Source organism: Sturnira hondurensis, unplaced genomic scaffold (genome assembly GCF_014824575.4).
Source record: "Sturnira hondurensis isolate 20B ecotype Veracruz unplaced genomic scaffold, ASM1482457v3 Scaffold0021143, whole genome shotgun sequence".
Lineage (NCBI taxonomy): Eukaryota > Metazoa > Chordata > Mammalia > Chiroptera > Phyllostomidae > Sturnira > Sturnira hondurensis.
The window spans coordinates 22,171,590-22,191,713 of NW_028093774.1; the positions used below are offsets into that span (position 1 = coordinate 22,171,590).

Here is a 20,124-nt window from a genome sequence, read left to right on the forward strand (position 1 = left end):
CAAGGAGCTACTTAGCAGTGTCTTGTCCTTTCATCTCTAGACATTTACATTGGACACCCTGGACTCCCAGCTGGCTTTGGACATGCCCCACCCTGGGTCCTACTGTGACGTGTGGGGAGGGAAAAGCAAGAACCCCAGGGCTGGTGGTTTGCTGGCCAAGTGCCCACAAGCATATTGAGTTCCTTTGAAAGTTTTCCTTGGCTTCTGCCCTCGTGCTTGGGCAGAGGCCAAGCTGGCTGTTCCAGATCTCAGGTGGTCAAGGCCCAGCCCCCGAGATGGCCAGAGTCCTGTCGGAGGACCCTCTCTGGAAAGATAAGTGCCAGCCTTGATGTGGATAGTCCCTCAGAAGTGTAGCTATATTCGAAGGTGTGAAAACACCCCAGCTCACTTGGGCTCATCTGTGGCAGGCTTGTCCTAGGGGCCAGTGCGCGAGCTCTGAGAAACAAATGAAAAAAAGCCCCAGGGCTGGCAGATACTTTCCAAACACCAGAGCTGCTTCTCAGATGAACTCGTTTTCCTCCCTTTGGGCCATCAGACCTACTGCTAAAAGCAAAACCCCGACAACCCTGGGCCGGATGTTTGTCATCTCCGTGTCCTGTGCTGAGTCTGTACTACCAGGACAGGCCTGGCCCTCAGGTACACCAGCATGCCAGCCTGCTAGTGCAAGTCGTGAATCAAGATGCCAGGAGGGAGTCCGTGATAGGGAGCCTAAGCCTTGGGCCTCAAAGCATCAGGGCCCATCTGGAAGTAGAAAGCAGAGAAATGGACCACCCTCTTAATAGAGTCAACATATGACTGCATTTGAATTTTTCACACAAGCCAACATTTCAGAAAAGGACCTTCATCCAGGGCCTCCACTGGCCCGTGTGGCACCTTGGAAGGTGTCCCTTCTGGGTGGACAGTTACAAAATGATGCCCCTTGTGGTTGGTTGGTACAGCAGGAGCTGGATCTGAGCCCCATCCGTGTGTCTGCCCTCGTCATTTATCAAATACCATTTCCCACTGAGAGATTCTCCTTTTTTGCAGTATGTCCTTCTCAATCACAGGGTTGACTTGGACAGTCTTTTAAAATGACTTTTGTTTTTATTTCATTTGATTTGGGTTCACAGAGGACTCAGTTTTTATGGTCGGTACTTTCCAGTGTGACTCAGGGCAAAGTCATTGGTCATCGTCCACGGGGAACTTGCTGCGGATTCCTAGTAGGTGTGAACAGTCAGCTGGGTGGACGGATGGAGGCCCATCTTCTTGGGCAGATGAGCTGTTGAAGGAACCGGAGGGAGGGGGAGGCTAGGGATTGGCTCTCTTACACATTGTGATTGGGAATAACTTTTTTGAAGATTAATGCACAGAACCTGTCAGTATTTTTAAAAAATCATTTATTTATCTTTAGAGGGGAAGGGAAGGAGAGAGGTAGAGAAATATCAGTGTATGGTTGCCTCTCGTGTGTCCCCTGCTGGGAACTGGCCTGCAACCCAGGCATGTGCCCTGACTGGGAATGGAACCGCAATTGTGTGGTTTTGCAGGCCCGAGCTCAATCCACTGAGCTACACCAGCCAGGGTGAGTATTTAAAAAGCACATGCTTTTGACCTAGACATTCTGCTGCTAGGAATTTATCCTGTAAATGTGTACTAACAAACAATACATAATGTCCATTGTGGCATTGTTTGTAAGAACAAAAAAGAATGGAAACAACCAGAAGGTCCATTAATAGGGGACTAGTTAAGTGCATAGTACATTCATAAAGTGGGAATACTGTTTTGTTTTATAAAGGAATGAGATGATACATGGAAAGATGTCTAAGATACATTGTTAAATGGAAAGAAAAAAGCAAATTGCACAGGATTATGTATAATCCTCTATGGACAAACCTTGTTGAAAACTGATAATCAACTTGTTCATCCTCGGCTGAATCTCTTTAAATTTATGGAAACTACAAGACTTGAGTTTGTGTTGAAAGAACCAATGAATGAACCTACTGACCCTGATGCTCCTCCACCACCAGCCTCTACGTTGCCCTTTCTCTTCTTTCTCCTTCTTTCCAGCCTCCTGGTGTGTGCTCTCCTGAGCTCCCATTGACAAGCTCTGGGAATCTTGGGGCCTCCCTTGGGCTCCCCCATCAGCACCCTCATCTCCTGGGGGGAGGAGAGGAGTTCTGATTTGTGAGAGACGGAGGGTACTGGCTTGGAGCACAAGTGTCTCAAGGCATGGGTTTCCTTCTGTGCCACACCCTTCCATGGATAATTAGGAGATGCCACAAGCAATTTATCATGCCAACACCCAGCTTGTCCTTCCAGTCTTCTTTTTGTCTCTGCCTGAGACTAGCTAGTGGCAGGCAGTGTTCAGCAACAAAATCCAGGGTATAATGTGGGTTAAAGTTGTTCTTGACCCCAGGTCTGCAGAGCTGAGAGCTCTGGCAGGAAACCAGGTCAGGGCAGGGGGAGGGGGTGTACATTCAGGAATCTTTAGGGACCTTGGAGAAGGTCTAAGGACAGGGCTGCAAACCATCCACTTCCGGGTCAGCATCCCAAAGTGCAGAGGTCATCTGCACTGCATAGACATCACAGGGCAGGGAGTGGGGAGCCAGATCGCTGCTGTTCTATTTTTCCTGGGCTAAACTGTACACTGATGGAGCACCCTGCAGTCCTGCTGTGCTCATCGCATCCCCTCACCAGAATATCCTGTCCTGCCTGTGTTTCTTCACCGAAAATAAAAATGTGTCTGTGTGAGGGTAGGATGGGGCTGTGAGCTGGGGAGAGCTCTTTGGAATATGACAGCGTTCTCAGTGTCTCTGGGCCTGTGCTTTTCTCACGCCTAACATCACCCCTCCAATCAGTCTTGAATAAATACCTCGCAACCTCCTATTTGCCTGGGCATCTGAAGGACAACACATACAACATTATTTCTCTCCACTGACTGACAATGGAGTTCAGTGTTCTCTGCAGCTTGCAAGGGGTTGCAGAGGCAAACGCAAGGTGATTCATGGTGTAGCTGTCACAGTTCACGCAACCTGAAGACCTGGGCAAGGGGCCTGGTGCCTGAGAGCCGCAGCCTCTAAGAGTGGAGCCCTGTCCCTGCAAACCAGGGGCCGAGCTGGCAGGGGAGAAAGGTGGGTAGTAAATATCCACCAGAAGGCGCTGAAGCAGGGCAGACATTGGGCAGAAGCCAGCTGATGAGAAAAGAGGCCTTTAACTCCCCCAATTCTGCCCCCCCCGCCTTTTTTTTTTTTTTTTAATGAAAAGAAAAAGGCTGGGAACAAAGTTCTGCTTGTGTCCCTCTGGATTAAATGTTCAGATCGTCTGCTTAGTTCAATTTAGCATCTTCCAACCCTGGACCTTCTGGTCCCCGTGGTCTAGGGCAGATTTTATCTCTTTTTCAGAGGTTGGGAAGTGGTGGCACCGAATTAGGAAGTTAATTTCCCAGGGGACATTAGTGATGAAGCCAAGGAGAGACCCTGAGGGGAAGCCTGTTGGAACCGGCTCCATGCTGCTCCAGGACCCAGTACGTGCGCATCCTGTCGCTCCAGACCAGCTGGGCCTTTTACTGTGGGCGTTCATTCTGTTCCTGAAATGCACGTATCTGAGGCCTTGTAAATCCTGCTGCTCTTGGGGAGCAAGCACGACTCTTCGCCACCGCAGCTCAATTCCAAAGGTGGTGGGAGAGGAGGCAGCCAGGAATAGAGTTCTGTTTCTTTCTCTTGGTTTTTCTTTGGCAGTCACTCAGTGACTGGGGATGAATGACCAGGGTAATAAGGCTCCACCATGTGCTGTTGGGGGAATGTGAACAGCAGGGCAGGGACCCTGAGGAGACCGTAGCCTGGGGTGCCTGGAATCGGAGGATGCCATAGCCATCCAACAAGTCACAGGGACCCTCAGGGCACCCCCCAAGGGGGCGGTCCAGACAACATGACTCCTGCCTGCTTGGGCAGGGATAGAGAGGCCTATTTGCCCGCCTAGGGTGCCATCCCGATAGCACTGAATTGCCAGAACTCTACAGATGGGAGCAGGCTGCGGCCAACTTCCCCAGCTTTTGAAAATCCTGCATCTTAATTAGTTCCCTACTGCTTTCGTACATGGCCCACATTTTAATAGTCTCCAGGCATCCTCCACGGTTGGATCTCCGATGTTCGGCGTGATTTCTCTTCTGAAGATAGTCCCCCTGACTCCTTCAGCATCCCCCAGTCCGGGACCAACTTAAGGAACGATGATGTGCCAAGCATGTAGCCAGAGATTGATGAGCCTGTCAGTTGGCTCCCTCTGCCCTCTGCCCTCCCCCTCCCGTGTGCTCCTCACAGGGATGAGCCTAGCTGGGGTGGGTGAGATGGGGGGAGGTGAAGGAAGAGATCAGTGGAGCCCTTAGCCAGGTGTGAGCCAATGGACAATGCGACCTTCTCCTGGCCTGCAGAGGAGTCTGGCTGTGTCCTTTCGAGGGAGAAGGACGCTCCAGCTCCCACCCCCATCTGTCAGTGCTTATCTGGCTGTGCGGGGGCGGCGGGGGGGGGGGTTGCCTGAGCTTGGTTGGCTGGGAGAATGGATGCCTTCAAGTGCATCAGGGGGAAATGACCAGTCATTTATCTCTTTCCTGCAGTGTCAGAGCCTGCAGCCATCCATCCTGGAGACCTGCAATAGCAGCTTCTTCAGCTCTTGTTGGCCTCATGAGAGTAGGAGAGTGGGAGACAGGTGGGCAGGCCCCTGCGGCCCCTGCTTCATGCCCTTTCAAGCCGAGACTGTTTATGTATTTCTTTTAACCTTTCTGGCAGTCTGCGGCTAGGAGTTGGTTCTGGGGAGCTGAGCCTGGACCGTTTTGACACTGCAAGGCGTACACTTTGAGGGCAGGTGCCCACTCGTTTTTCTCATCTGTATCTCCAGTGTCTGGCACATAGTAGGTGGACAGTAATGGTTTATTAAAGGAATGATGGAAAGAAAGGTGCCTCGTGTTTGGTCTCAAGCTTGAAGAATATGGCTTAGCTCTCATCACCCCCATTCCACAGAAGAGGGAGCCTGAGCCAGAGGAAAGGAGAAGGGTTCAGCAGCTGACCTTGCCTTCCCATCCAGTTTCCAGCCTGGCCAGTCGGGCCTGTTCCAGTTTGGCCAACTAGACGCTACAGCTGTGTTCTACAGGAAAAAAAGACACGGAACAGGGATCACAAGGCCTGGGGGATCATGTTCAGAACCCTCCACTCACTGGCTGTGTGATTTGGGGCTGTTACCTGATCGCTCTGGCCTTGATTCTTCATTTGTAAAATGCAGCGTGGCAGCTGCTCTGCTGCCTTCATGGGTTGTTCCGAGTTACGTGGGATGGGATGGTGGAGCTTGGCAAGTGCGAGGAGGCGCTCTGATGCCCCCTCCGTGCTGCGCTGCTGGGTGGGCCGAGGGGATCTCCGCCAGTCCTGTTCCTGTCCCCAGTGCCTGTGTTGCACTTGTTGCAGGCAGCTCACTGTCCAGCTGGAGGAGTGTGTGCGCTCTGGCCTGGAATGAGAGTGTATTCTGCCTTGGAAGTTTTTGAAAGGTGCAAGTCTGGTATCTTCTACGCTGAGGAGAGAAAATCCGCATCTGGCTATGGGATCCACCTTTAAGCGGGGGTCTCTTGGCTGATCTGAGAGATGGGAACAAATTCGTTTTTAGATATTGTTATGTATATTGAGTGCATAGGTTCAAGGTTATAACTAATGTTACGGCTAATATTAGTCATGTACAAATTGGTATGCACCTGATATGTACAACAATATTTAAGAAAAGAGTTTGTGTTTTTTCTGTGTCTTGGCTGGGGAAGGCTTCTCTGTGGTTCTGATCTCTGTCCTCTTACAGGTGGCTGGGTAGGTACAGCGGGGTGTGGGGACCAGAGGCTCTTTGGGGAGTGGTCAACTCTCGTGGTGTGGATTCTTAAACAAATGATCAAAAGGGCCTGAAGCATGCAGGATGGGTGATTGGCCCTACTGTGAACCTGTCTATTTTGAGCTTTGTGAATCACAAAACAGGGAGTCAAGCGCAGCCAAGAAAACGGCACCCCTGAGGAATGAGCAGATGGGTTCCTGGGCCTGCCACCATCTCAGGAACCAGGTCTTTGGGTTCCCCCGCTACCCTCCGTCTCTTCCCTTGTGGGGTGAGAGATAGCTGTACTCCCTCCACCATTCTTCTCCCCATGAGTCTGATGGAGATAAATGAAATAATGATTCTTAAGCTCCTTGCTCCTTGTTGTAAGTTGATGCATAAATCCAAGGAAATATGATGAGCTTAACTCCTCAACATAATCACCCAAAGAGAAAACCGAACATTTGTATTTTTAAAGAAAAACTAGAGGTAGGCAAAAAAGAAACATCAAACTGAGTACTGATGATGTAGCAGGGGGGCTGTCTGCCACTGTCTGTGGGATGCCCCTCCCCCATTCGCACTGTAACTGTACCTCCAGGCCCCTGCCTCAGAGAGCACTTGTGATGGATGGACGGATGGATGTGCCCTGTCGGGTGTTTCACCGCAGTTTCCCTTGGGGCTGTCTGTCTGTTGGCAGAGCAGAGCCTCCCGAAAGATGGTATCTCTTGCAAACTCGACAGCTAACAGACAGCTCCTCTCTTTGTATATTTCCCCAAAGAAGAACTGTCTTAATCTGTTTTTTATATGGCATATTTTATTATAGTCCATATATGACTTGCAGGTTCCCAGTCCTCCATCCTGAGCCAAAAGAACACGTGTGAAGGAGTCAGAGGCTCCATGAGCCTGTGACATCCAGGCACTTGCATTTTTAAATGACCTGGGATTTAATTACTCACTGTGCTCCCAGTCTGCACTTTCAGGCTCATCTTGCCCTCATCCTGTTAATGAGCTCAGTGGCTCCAACAGCCCAGTGGAAGCTTTGCTTTTGGTGCATTGGGTGGCAGGCGTGGGGCACCTGTGTCCAAAGCCTGTGGCTTTCATCTTCATCCAAGAGGATGCTGCCTTGTCCACAGCCCTGGGGAGAAAGAAGCAAGCCGCTGCTCTTCCCTAGTGATTTTCTTTCTCTGCTTTTATTTGTGCTTTTCCTTTCCTTCCTTTCTTTTTTAAAAAAGACTATCTGTGCTTCAATCCTTGTTTGTCTAAGAGGTTTTTTCTTATTTGGAAACCGATTTGCTTCGGTTTGCACAGAAGCTGTCTCTAGTGTGATGGATCGTGCTGGAAGTCACCCAAGGAGTATCTCTGTTCCCAATTAGAAGTGGAGGCAGAGCTGCTCACAGGGGCCCAGGGAGGCGGCGGGCTTGGGTGACAGCTGCTCCTGCTCTGGAGAGAGTAACGATCCGTGGGTTTATATCCATGTGTATAAAATCAGGCTAATTTAAAGATGAATTATGTGTGTGTTTTGGACCATTTTCTTTTAATGTTAAAGGTTTGATGGTTCCTGTCAGGTTATGTGGTCCCTAAATTTGCGCGAGGTTCAAAATGAGTGCACTTTTCAAGAATTAGTAAATTCTACATCCAGATGAGATTTATTACAATTGAATCAATGAAATCCCTCAGAGCTTAACAGGGAGCTTGTCTAGGACATACGTTGTATAAGAACTTGGACCTGTTACCCTTTTCCCGCCTTCGCTCTGGAACCTCCTGTAGTCAGGAGCCAGAGAATGTACTGTGTGCTGGTTTGTTCAGAGGGCACTGGTTAGCGTGTTCCTCTGACCTGGCAAGCCTTACCCATAGTGCTTTGAAACCAGTGTTTGCCAGTGGTCAGCTAGAATGCTGTCTTCGAATGGCAGTTGGCTGGGTATTTACGCAGGCAACATTATGAACCACTTTTAATGTTTCCTTTTGGGGGAAGCAAATCAGAGTAAACATTGCTCTTAATGCTATAGACCTGCACTAATACAATAGCCAGTAGCTCCATGTGCCTACTAAATACTTGAAATGTGGCTACTATGACTTGAGATGTGCTGTAAGACACCAGTTTGAAGACAGTGTAAATAAAAGAATGTAAAATACTGCATTCATATTTTATATTGATTACATGTTGAAATGATAATATTTGGATAAATTGGGTTAGAGACAATATTATTAAAATTAATTGCACTTGTTCTTTACTTTTAAAAATGTGGCTACTAGGAAGTTTAAAATTATAAATGATTGCATTACATTTATGTTGGGCAGTACTATACCATTAAAATCAGAGTCATTCAAACTTTAATAATAATATAGCATTTATAGGCCACTTAGAACATTCCGGGCTCCTTACAGGTATGATCTAATTTTGAATCTTAAGTTTTGAATAGAAAAAGCAAAACAAATGTTGATGAGTCTCATTTTCTACTTTGTCTCTCACACTACTTATTTTTGTGGGTCTTTTCAGTTTTTTTTTTTTTAATGTAGTGTATTAACCCGTTAATTCTCACCCAACACTATGGAATAGATAGTCTGATCACACCCATTTAGCACAAAGGAAGTGGAAACTTAGAGGTTTAACTAACTAAGCCTGTGGTCCCTCAATCAGTATATGGCAAGGCTTGGGCTTGACTCCAGGGCTCTCTGAAAGCAGAACTTCTGTGAGCCAACTGAATACATTGGCAGTTAGGCAAGAATGATGCCACTAATTTTTCTGTGGCCTTGGGAAAGCCTCCTTACCTTTCTGTGTTCCCCTTTCCTCACGAAGGGGTTGAACTTGAGATGCTATTGGAAGCGCCTTCTAGCTCTTTGCACGTAGGGAGCCCATTTCACTCTCCCTATTTTGGTTTTCTTTCCCCTCTTGATTTTTCTACTATGCCCGTCTGGTAGGGGACCAGAGGACCAAGTGAGTAGATTGACTTATGGGAGAGCAGGATGGAGGGATAAGTTAGCAGAGCAGTAAGAAGAAGCAGGAGAGGGAAGAGGGGGAAGTTCAGTTGGTGAGAAACCGTGTGCGGTCTGTACTGTTGGGGCAGAGTGAACACCACATGGGGATGTCAGATGGGGCAGAGCCCAGAACCATGCCATCAACCTGCCTGCAACCTCAGCAAAGATCTGCCTTTTGTCCCCAAATGTAAAAGCTATGTGGAGAGCCTAGGAATGCAATGAAAATGTACAAAGGTTTGGAAAAAGGCTTTTCAATGAAGAACCAAAGAGAGGTAAGATGAAGTCTGTACACCTTAGAGATTTGGTGAATGGGTGCTGGAGGCAGATTGGGGTCAAGGCTGGACTTGACCCCTTATCAGCTGTGTGAGTTTAAGCAAGTTCCGCAGTTCCCTAAGCCGAGCATTTGCATCTGTAAAATGGGATAACTGTGCTTACCTCTTGAGTGGTGGGTGGGATTAAGGACTACATAGCAATAGTGGCTGCTGCGTTTTGGGTGTTTGCTGTGTGCCAAGCACCTTGCTTGTACACAAACGTATCGGCAGCCACCAGGGCCCAGCCTGGGCCTGCAAACTTCTAATGGGGATGCCTTAAGTGGAGCTCTTGTCGTGGTCTCAGTGGCATCTAGAAACGATCATTTGGTTGCATTCTTGTTCTACAGTGTTACTTTGATGAAGTTTCTTCTCAAAGCCTCTCAGTTGACTCACTGATAAAATAAGATGATTAAAGCAGATGATCTGTAAGGTTTTTTTTGCTCAAAATGTGCAGTTCTGGAAATAAGATTTATTTAGTGTTCTGAAGGCTAAGGGGATACTGAAATATGAATTTCAAATATATACTTGAGTGATTAGTATAATTTTTGAGGAATGGTGACCAACTGTTGTCTTTTGACTGAGGATTGGATGAGGCAGCATTTATAACACTTTCATTGTCTTAGACTCGACATTTGGAAGCCTTTTCCGACTTGGGAGGAAGAATATGTCATCAGAGCAGGCTCTGAAGTTGTACCTTCTGAACCCTTTAAAGCAAACAGTTGGCTTTTTCAGAAAAAGTCAACTTCACTCGGGCCTTCCCTGCTCTGTGATCGGAAGGAGAACCCCCCACCTGATATTTCCTTCACAGCGCCTATTGTAATTTGTAGTTGTATGTTTATTTGGTATGTAGTGCGTAATGCCTGTGTTGCTTCCTCCATAGTTCTTACTACCACTTGTAATTGCACATTTATTTTGTGCTTAGTGGTTAACGTCCGTCTCTTTAGACTGTGACCGACCTAAGGGCCAGCACTGTCTTCATTTGGCTCTCCTCCTGTGGACCTCATTCCCTTACAGCAGTTGTCAGGAAGCAGATGCCCAGTAAATATTTGTTGAATGACTAGGTGGATGGACGAGTTTTAGAGGTGGTTGATGTGATGGTATTGCTGCTTGGTGGAGTTGGATCCTCTGCTCGCCTCTTTTGGCAAGAGAAATCCCAAAGGCCCTGTCTCTCGAGACTTTAGCTACTCTTTCTCCTTTCTGCCTTCTTCTGGGGCTAGTCGCCATGGATGTGTGTTCCTTCAATTTTGGTGCGATGCGGAGTGCCTCTTCCCTGTGGACTGGTCAGCTTGCATCTGCTTCTGGTGGAGGAGATGGAAGGGGTAGGTAGAGTTCCATTTGAGTTGGAATAAAGCCAGGTGGAGCAGGGCTTGATTGGGTTGGTGATTTTCATTTGCTCCCCCAGATCCACTCTTGTTCTTTTTCACACTGTCCTGGGATCCAGGAAGTTGACCTCAGTGGGTTCCATCAACAAGGATCCCTTGCTCTCCAGTGTCTGGTTGAGGTTGGCCAGTGGGAGGGCAGGGCAGGGCAGAGAGATAAGGATGGAAGGAAAGAGAGGCTGGGCATGTGTTGCTATGCTCCATTCTCTGACCCAGGAGCTCAGTAGAGGGGCAGGCAGGGCGCTTCTGCTACAAGCCACAGCTCCTAGCTGGGAGCTCTGTGATGGTGCCCCCTCCAGGTTCTTGCAGACACTGCCCCTCTGTTCCTCCAGGAATAGCAGTGGTAAGGGCACCAGTGGTAAGGGAACTCCCCCAGGGTGCTTCACCATTTGCTGTTGTTCCCTTACTAGTGCCCACACTTCTGTGAATAGTTCCTGCACTGATCCCCCTACAGATCGGCTACTCATTTGTCTGACTGGTTTCTGGGCCATCATTCCCCCATATTCTTGCACCCATTTTACCTGATACAGGGTAGGGACCACACATCTAACTGTCAGGGGAGCGGGAGGAGGTACAGGATCAGAGGAGAGGGGGGAGGAATATTTTATAATATGATCACTTGTGCCCGAGATTTCTGTTTTTAATGAAACAGAAAAACTCCTCCTTTGGGTTAGCAGTTTGAGGACACATTGAGAAAGGGGATCAGCTTCTCTCTGGTGCCTCTCCTGGGCAGGCCAGCTCTGGCTGCCACTGCTTGCTGGCCCCATAACTTCACGCCCCCAGGTTGTCGACCGAACTCCTGACATCTTCAGGAAAAAAGGCCCTGGTGTGCAGAGGGGGGCCTAGGAGGCATCTGTGCTTGGTCTTTCTCTCCCCTCGCTTTCGAGGCCTTTGCTTCCCCGGTGAGTTGTTAAGAACAGCCTCTCTGAGTTGAAATAGCTTTTCATGGAGCAGCCTGGAGCTGGGCAGCTTGCATGGCTGAGGGGAGGTCACGGAGTTGCCAGATGGGCTGGGCTAGAGGAAGAGATTACCAAGAGGCGCGGCCGGTGTTGGTGTACTGCTTTTGCGTTTTCAAAGAATTTAAATGTTAAAGGGCACGTTTTTGCCACACAAAAGAGCCACGTAGGGTGCTTGGCATCATTTTCCTCACTTTGTAGATGCAAATAAGGGTTCTGGGGTCCTTGGGCCTTGCCCAAAGTCACAGGGCTGGAGAGGGCAGAAGCTGGACAGAGACCCTGGCCGTCTGATTCCACGTCCGTCTGGCTCCCCTGCTGCTCCACCTCTGCTGCCTCCGAGGGAGCGGGCAGGGCTGGAGTCGGGGCAGCTGGGCTGCCACGTCCTGTTCTTCTCGTCCTGTTCTTCTCCAAGGAGAGAGCGCAGGCGGCCTCGGGTCCTGCTCCAGAGCTCTGGTTCCTGCATGTCCTCAAGGGCCATCTCCTGTTCCTCTTGCCACTGTTTCTAGGGGCCTGACTCTGCTTCTCTGTCCTTGTATTTCAGAAGTGGAACTGCCCCTGAAGAAGGATGGATTCACCTCAGAGAGCACCACGCTGGAAGCCTTGCTCCGAGGTGAAGGGGTTGAGAAGAAGGTGGACGCCAGAGAGGAGGAGAGCATCCAGGAAATACAGGTATTCTGTGCCCGCTGAGGGTGGAGGGCTCCCCTGGAGCATCGTCGTGGTGCTTCCAGAGCTCCAGCACCGGCTCGGGCGCTCTTCTCCAGGGCCGGAGCTGCGTCTCAGCCTGCCTCCTGGCGCAGCTGCCGGGAGGCTGGAAGACTCTTTTCGGGTTTTAACTCTCCCAGAAGATGTCGTTGTTCCTCTCAAATCCACTTCTCTTCCCTGGTCTCCCTACTTATGTACTCAGTGTATCTTGGGGCCCAGCTGGGTGCCAGGCATGGTGCTAGGTCCTGGGGGCACAGTGGGGAGCAAAACAGATGGAATCCTCACCCCCGTGTAGTGTGCAGCCATAGACCAGGCTCAAAGCCTCAGTGTTGTTTGCGTTAGCTGGTGCCAGCCGAGTGAGTCCCTGCCTCAGGCACCCTTTCTCCCAGCCTCACACCCTGTCCTTGCTGTATTTCCTTACACTACCCACTCCTTCTTTAAGGCCAGTCAGAAGTCACCCTCCAAGCAGGGTTCGTGGCTCCTGGCCCCCTGTGTTCGCCACCCACTCTTCAGGCTGGTAAGGCTGTCATCAGGCAGGATTATAGTGGTGTGCTCTCCCCATTCCTCGTCTCGCTGACTTGGATCCCTGTTGTTGCTTATAATGTTGGGCAGAGTGTTGTAATAATGTTAAGTAATACAAGTATTAGATAATAGTGTTCATAATGAGATGATTAAAATTACATTGCATTTCGGGAGTGGGCAGGGCTGGGAACACAAGACAGAAAACTACTTGAACAAAAATTTAAAAAATTAGATTGCATTTATATTAAATTTATATATTTATATTTTATGTATATGTAATATATAGCATGTTTATGAATTTCAACCTAACTTAATATTTATATATTCATTAACATTATAGTTAAATTAATAACTTGAATGTTTGGTTTGCCTCCTAAATGCTCCCAGTCTTTTTAGTTCCATCGAATATGCTGCCAAGCTCATCACTGTGCCCTTGGTCTTGCCTGTGTCTGGGAGAGTTAGGTCTCAAGAAGGTGTTGAATGAATCAGTGAGTCTGGCGTTCCTGTGTTCAGATGAATGGTTAGATCTTTTCCATTTGGTTGTCAAGACATGGCTTCTAGTTGTTTCTTCTGTGACTTCACAGAGCCCCACCCTAGTGCAGATCCTTGTTAACCATCACTTTTATTTGTCTGACACCTTGGAGTGATCTTCGGTGCCTTTCTCTTGCACAGAACATCCAGCTCATCAGGAATCCTGCCGACTGTGCCCACAACATAAATCTAGAGCGTAGCCCCTTCTCACCACATCCAGGGCTACTACGCTGCTCCGAGGCACTCTCGCCTCCTGTCCGAACTGTCGGGATGGCTCTCTAAATGGCCTCCCTGCTGATGGCTGGGCTGGGAGGAACCCCTTTAAATTTTCAGTCGGATGCTGGCATTCCTGTGCTCCCAACCCTGCTAGGGCCCCTGTTCTCACTGAGTGGAAGTTGGGGACCCCTCACCTGTCTCTTTGACTCTCCCCCTCCGCTCCAGGCACTCCGAGCCCTTGGTGCTGCTCCTGGAGCTGAGCAGGCACACCCCCGCCTCTGGGCTTTGCTCTGGCTGCTTCTCTCCCGCAGAGTCCTCTCCCCAAACGTGGAGGTTTTTTCACTCCCTCACCTTCTGCAAGTGTTTGCCTCCGTCTCCCTTTTCTCTGAGCTGTGTGTATCCTGACCGCTGTACGTGACACCACGCCCTGCACCAGCCACCCCGCAGCACTGCCGTGTCTTCCGCTGCTTCCCTGTTTCCCTGCAGCTCTTACCACTGCGTACTTTGGTATATAGCACCGTGTACCGTGTTCTAATGTACTTCGTTTATTTTCTGTTACCGTACAGTAGACCGCAGACTCCTCAAGAGCAGCAGTCTTTGTCTGTCTTGTTCACTAATCTGTCTCAAACATCCAGACAGTGCCTGGCAGACAATGGATATTTATTGAGAGGGTGCGTGAGGGGACATATTCCTGAGGGGGCTCGTGCCCTGTCCTTCCCCTCTCCAACTCTGCCTACGCCGAGCTGGCCTTTCATCCTGAGACAAAGTTCTACTTGTGTCACCCCCTTGCTAAGAAGATGCAGCTAAGACACTTTTTGTTTCCTACTAAGTAAATCCAAAACGACGAGTGTGTTCTTTCCAGGCCTCTGCTCTCTGCTCCTAACCTGGTTTTCAGGCTCCCTTGCCGCACTGCTCCTTTCCTCCCTCTGTTCTCAGCTGTCCTCCTTCTGTGCCTCTGGTCACGCTGTGCCCTTTAGCTGATGTACCTTCCTTCCGTCTCCCTGTGTGCCGGGCCCACTCATCCGTTAGGCTCAGCCCCAGTGCCTCCTTCCCCATGAAGCCCTTCTCCATCCCCTCGTAGCCGGAGTCTTCTTGCCCCTGGCATTTAGGGTATCTAGTATTTTTTTTTTTTTTTTGCTATTTATCTATTACCCTCCATTTGTGGATTTTCAGATCTTTGAAGTCAACATCTGTATTTCCTAGTAGAGTATTTTTTCTCGTTTAGTGTAATGGGACTGAATCAGTGAGAGGCGCAGAACCATTGCCCAGAAGCCTCGATGCTTCAGAGCCCTTTCCCTGTCAAGCTGGTGGTGGTGTGAGCTCTTCTCACACAGCGTTGGGCCAGTACTTGGGTCAATTGTGGAATCATCGTCCCCACCGTCTGTGATGTAAACCGAATGTCTGCTGTGTCAGAGCATGGGGCTGCCTTTTCCTGTGCCAGGACTATAAGCCAAATGAGTTTGCATTTGTGGTAAATGGAAAGTTTTGTTGATTTTTTTTTTATTCATTCATTCAACTGAAGTTTATTGAGTGCCTTTCCTGAGCAGGCACTGTGCTAGGTTCTGGGGAAAGAGAGAAACCAGGACAGACTTGTCACCTCCGCTCATACTTGCAGTCCGGTGTGACTTACAGACAGAAAGCAAGTAAACCAATAGAACAGTTGCATTTCAGGATCAATACCATGGAAAGAACAGAGTATAAAGATTCAGTGTAAGAGAAAGAACAGATTCCAGGGAGTGTGTTACACAGGAATTTAACCTCAGTCCTATGGCATGAGAAGGAGCCAGCAAAGTGAGGATTTTAGGGAGGAGCTTTCTGGGTTGAACAGGTAGCTCGAAGGCATCAAGGTAGGTCTGAGCTCCGTGGTGTTAAGAGAACAGACAGAGGGCCTCCGTGGTGGGGGCAAGGCCAGGGAAGAAGGGCTCGAATGCAGTAGGAGGGGTGCGTCCAGACCACTCCAGCCTCCTCAGACGTGCTTTTGATTTCAGGAAGCCATGTGGAGCATTTTACTCCAGGCAGTGAACTTATGTTTCATTGACATAGGCCTCTGGTCTTCTCATGGAGAGGAGACGGGATCCAGGGCCAGTCATGGAAGAAAGGAAATTGGGAGTTTTCTGCAGTGTTCCAGGCCAGAGATAATGGAATCTTTAAAAATAATTCTTAAAACAAAACAAAACACCACCACCACGAACCATTGTTATCACCACCATAAAGACTGTTTAGAGTAACAGGGAGAAAGTTATTTTAAAATGTGTTTGTTTCCCAGCTAATGTCCTTGGACGGGGAATGCTAGTGCGTTACTGGAGGATCAGCTGTCTCTGTAGTGGGGCACCTCTGCCCTTCACGCCTAACACAGGATACCCCTCTCCTTCCTGTGCCCTGAATGCAACCTTTGTTTGTTAGCAACTCTCCTTTCCCCCCCTGCCCCCCCAGCTATTTAGAGAGGCTTCTGGTGTCAGGCCCTGCTGCAGGAAATGCAGACACACTGGCCCTCACAGCGGAGGCCTGGAGACATAAAGAGGGTGTTGGGAAGAGGGAGGGCTGGAGCCTGGGGGAGAAATCGGTTTGCTCCTGGACACTGAGGCTGTGCAGCTCTTCTGTGGGCTTGCTCGGCTGCCTTCAGCGGTCTTTCACTCTGCAGTCTGGAGTCCACATTGCAGGGAATACAGATCTTCATAATGGAAAACGAGGGGAGTCAGGATAGTGCTGAGGTGCTACAGGCCATGGCCTTTAAATTTGAGGCACTTAGAACTTACCATGATTGAGTGACTTTAAGACCCAGAAAGTTTGCAAGATGGCTATATGCATAGTAACAGTAGTCGTAATATAACTATATCTGTTTACCAAAGGCTGCAGAGCATTTGACCAGTCTCCTTATATTGTTCATGTTCCCGCTTCCCAGTCAAGCCAGGATGCAGGGAGGCCAGGAGGCTTGCCCTGGACCCACGTAGCATTTCCCAGGTGTAGGCCAGAGTGGTGTCCAGCACCACCTCTGGCCTACAATAACACCAATAACAGCTTCTCTGTTATTTGGCCCAGAGACTCGGAAGTGCCATCCGCTGATGGCTTCCCAAATAAACCTAGTGGAGCAGCCACAGAAGAACTGTCTAGACCTGCTTTGAGTTCTTTGGGAGAATTTGGTAATTAGCAGTATCCTGACCTCTGTGATTGGAACAGAATTCTCTGGTGAGAAGGCAGTGGGAGGAGGTCAGTGGTAACTCCACTCCTGGGCTTTCTGCTTTGAGCGCAGGCCAGAGGCATTGCCCAGGAGGCCACTTGAACAATGACGGTGATACCACCGGATATCAGTGTGGTCCGAGCTGCTTTTTAGGCCTTTTCATAGCTGTGTGGTTGTCGCACCATCACCACAGAGTGGGTGCTGCAGTCCTGTGTAGCATGGTGCCCACCTGCTTTACTAGCTCATCTTAACACTAACCTCTTCCTGAGCCTCTGAGCTCTCACATTGGGCTTCTTTTTGCTCCTGGACAAGTCATGTTGTTCCCCTCCCTGCCTCAGGGCGATTGTTCATGCTGTTTTCTGTCTGTCTGGAATACTTCTTTTTCTCCCTAACCCTGTCTCCATTGCAAGCTGGTCTTTTCTCTCCTTACAGCTCAACTTTCTTAGGTCACTTTTTTTAGGTAAGCCTTACCTGACCCTCGGGTTAGTTAAATTTCCTTGTATCACCCTCTTACGAACAGTTTGAACTTGCTCGTCACTGTTTTTGTAGCGGTTGTACTTGGTTATCTGTGTTGTTTAAATCTGTGCTTTTCCAAAGCTGTTTGGAGCCTGGACTGTAGCCACTTTGTGGCTTATCTAGCACGGCACCTGCAATTTAGTCAGCACTAGACAAACATTTGTTGGTTGAATGAGTGAATTTCTGTTTTGTAATTGGGGAAAGAGGCCCGCAAAGAAACCACCAGGGTTCCTGACATGCAGTCCAGTGAGTTCTGTGTTCTTTTCTCCCATTCTCCCACTGTGGGGAATGGGTCGTCTATTGCCACAGTCTTTTATCTTTCCCTTAAACCTAGAGATCCGTAGCACCCGCAAAGGGAGTGAGGTGCTCAGGTCCATACAGGAAGGGTACGCCATGATACACCTTGGCATCTTTAGGGATGAAAAAACAAATGGGAAACTCTGAGCTGATCAACCTGACCTTGCTTTGGTCATGGGTTTGCTGGACAATCTTGAGAAATCAAATGAGTTTTCAGCCTCAGTGTGTTCACCTGCAAAGTGAAAATGGGATTCTCTTCTATACAGTATGACCTGTAGAGCTGTTGGAGAGAGTCAAACTTAGGATCTTTAAGCTCCATTACAAGTAATGTTCTGTAATGAAAATAAATGCTTTTTCCCCCCTTACATAACAATGGGTGATTATGAAAAACACATTAATGTCAAATTATGGTCAGATGAACAGGAAGTTACTTATTTTTATCAAACAGGGCAGGGGTCCAGCATGGCAGGGGAGGGAGAAACCTATTCTCATATTTAGGAACAAAAGAAAAATTACACTAAAGAAAGTTTTGACAAAACATCTAGGTCCACATAGAAAATTGTTCCTACCAGAGCATTTTGTTTTTAGAAAACCCTTCTTGGTCCAAAGACCAACTTGTGAAAGGTCAGTGTTCTGGGGGGACTTGCCGGGAAGGGGCGCCAGGGGCTGGGAGAAAGTTGGCATCAGCGAGCTCTGAAACCCTGGGCAGCATGTGGGGAGCCCTGGTCCCTAAGGAATGGCAGCATCTCTACTCTGTTAAAACACAACAAAATGGAATATCCGCCAAATTACCCTCTGGTGGTTATCTGTTTTACGCTTTATTCTTATTCCCTCTCTTCATTTTCTTGTCATTTCAGAGAGTTTTGGAAAATGATGAAAATGTAGAAGAAGGAAATGAAGAAGAGGATTTAGAAGAAGATATTCCTAAGCGAAAGAACAGGACCAGAGGACGGGTAAGCGAGGGTGCCATGAGGGTGTGTGAGAGTGGTCAGGGAAGCCAAGGTCACTCAAGACACTGGTCCCCAGACTCGAAGTCCCGCTGCACCATATCCGTGGGTTCCCTTGCAGAGCACTCAGAGGAAAACCCCGGATGGGCTCTGGTCTTAGGTGGTAGTATGTAAGAGTGTAGAGCTGGCAGGAGGGAGGAGAGGCAGAGGGTGGCCCAAGGGGACGCCGAGGGTTTGGGGAAAGTGGGAGGTGGGGTGGAGGTGAGGGTGGAGAACAAGGAAGGTGGGACAGTGTTCCTGCTGCTTGCTCATGAAAGAAGGCGGAAAGTTTCCTGTCCTTGGGAGTGTCCCAGAGGGGCAGGGTTAGGACGCTTACTGTGGGGTGTATTTTATTAGGCAGAGAGTAGGACCACCGCGGATGGTTCCCAAGCAGGTATGGACTGGTCTTTGGAAGCTGGTGGTCATGGAATGTGGCAAGAAAATGCCAGAAGCCTGGGGAATGGCTGAGGGGAAATGTACGGTAGAAGGAATAAAAATATGAGAATGGCTCTTGAGGTGAGGGAACCAAACCAGGGTGGTGATTGCAAGTCCTGAGATTGGTCCTCCAGAGTCCTCACATTCAAGCCCAAAGCGGCTCTTGGTGGTCAGTTTGGGGGTGGGGTCTGCAAGGGCATCTGACAGAAACCAGGTAGAGAGGGTCCCCCAGGGCTAAATTGCCACTTTTCATGTAGAGAATCGACTCTTGGTTCTGTCTGGCTCCTCGAGGCTCTAGGCAGGACTGTCACTTTTGTCACGGACAAGATGCTGGCCCTGGGTGACCCGAGGGTTGGATCTAGTGATAAGTCGGCCTGCTCGCCTATCCCTGTGTTTCTTGCGCCTTAGTGCAATACATAGCAGAATCACCAGGACAGCCTGTCAGCGCAGATTCCCAAGACCTGGTCTCAGAAGTTCTGACTTAGGAGGTCTGGGGTGGGGTCTGGAAAGCTGTAGGGTAACCAGGTTTCTAGGTCATGGTGCAGGTGGTCCAGCACTGCCCACGCTGTGCCGAATTGCCCCAGACCTGTTGGCGGAAGCTGGACTCACAGTCCAGGCAGAGTGGTTGTCTGATGCCACACACCTGATGTAGTTGGCTCCCAGCTTTCTCATTGATCACCGACTTGACAGTCTTGTTTCCTCTTCTTTTCCTCCCCTTTTTGTTGATTTGCATGTTTGTTTTTTTATGTGTGAAATGTTTGAAAGCATATATACTTCAGTGTGTATCTCTGACATGTCACTATCATACCCAATAAGAACAACCGTTCCAGTATCTACTATCCAGCCCCTGACCATCTCTCCCTCATTTTCTTAAAAAACTGTGTCTTTTACAGTTGTTTTGTTTGAAACTTAAGCCTCTTGGATTCTGAGATGTACCCTGTCTTTTCTGTGCCCTACCACACACACACACACATTTTTTCTCCATGCCATTCGTTTGTTGAAGTTGGGTGGTCGGTCTGGAGGAACTCCTCAGTCCCTAGGTTTGGCAGACTGGTGGTATTTAAAGTGTGGTATTTAAAGTGTTCCTCTTCCTCTGTTTCCTGAAAATTGGTTTGGTTAGCGATCGGATTGGATTCACATATTGGTGTGTGTGTAAATACTGTTTTGTGGGGAGGACTTTCTGAGGTGTGGTGTGTGCTTCGTGCTGCATGGCGTCAGGAGGCGGTGTTGCCCAGTGGCTCCGCTTCTGGTGGCGGCAGACTTGATTAGACGGCGCTTCTGGGTGGTGTCAGCCTTACCCTCCCTTCTCCC

At 49.0% G+C, this 20,124-nt stretch overlaps 1 protein-coding gene across 4 annotated transcripts in view; it reads left to right on the forward strand.

The window, feature by feature from the left end:
- DPF3 (double PHD fingers 3) overlaps positions 1 to 20,124 on the forward strand; it is a 237,377-nt gene that overhangs the window by 122,740 nt on the left and 94,513 nt on the right. For all 4 annotated transcript variants that reach the window (XR_005064363.1, XR_005064364.1, XM_037031625.1 and 1 more), the window contains exons 4-5: positions 11,972 to 12,099; positions 18,250 to 18,345. Coding sequence is in view for 2 of the 4 variants with exons in the window: in XM_037031625.1 (XP_036887520.1) it covers positions 11,972 to 12,099; positions 18,250 to 18,345 (224 nt within the window). In the remaining 2 variants the exon portion in view is untranslated. The remainder of the gene's footprint in view (positions 1 to 11,971; positions 12,100 to 18,249; positions 18,346 to 20,124) is intronic.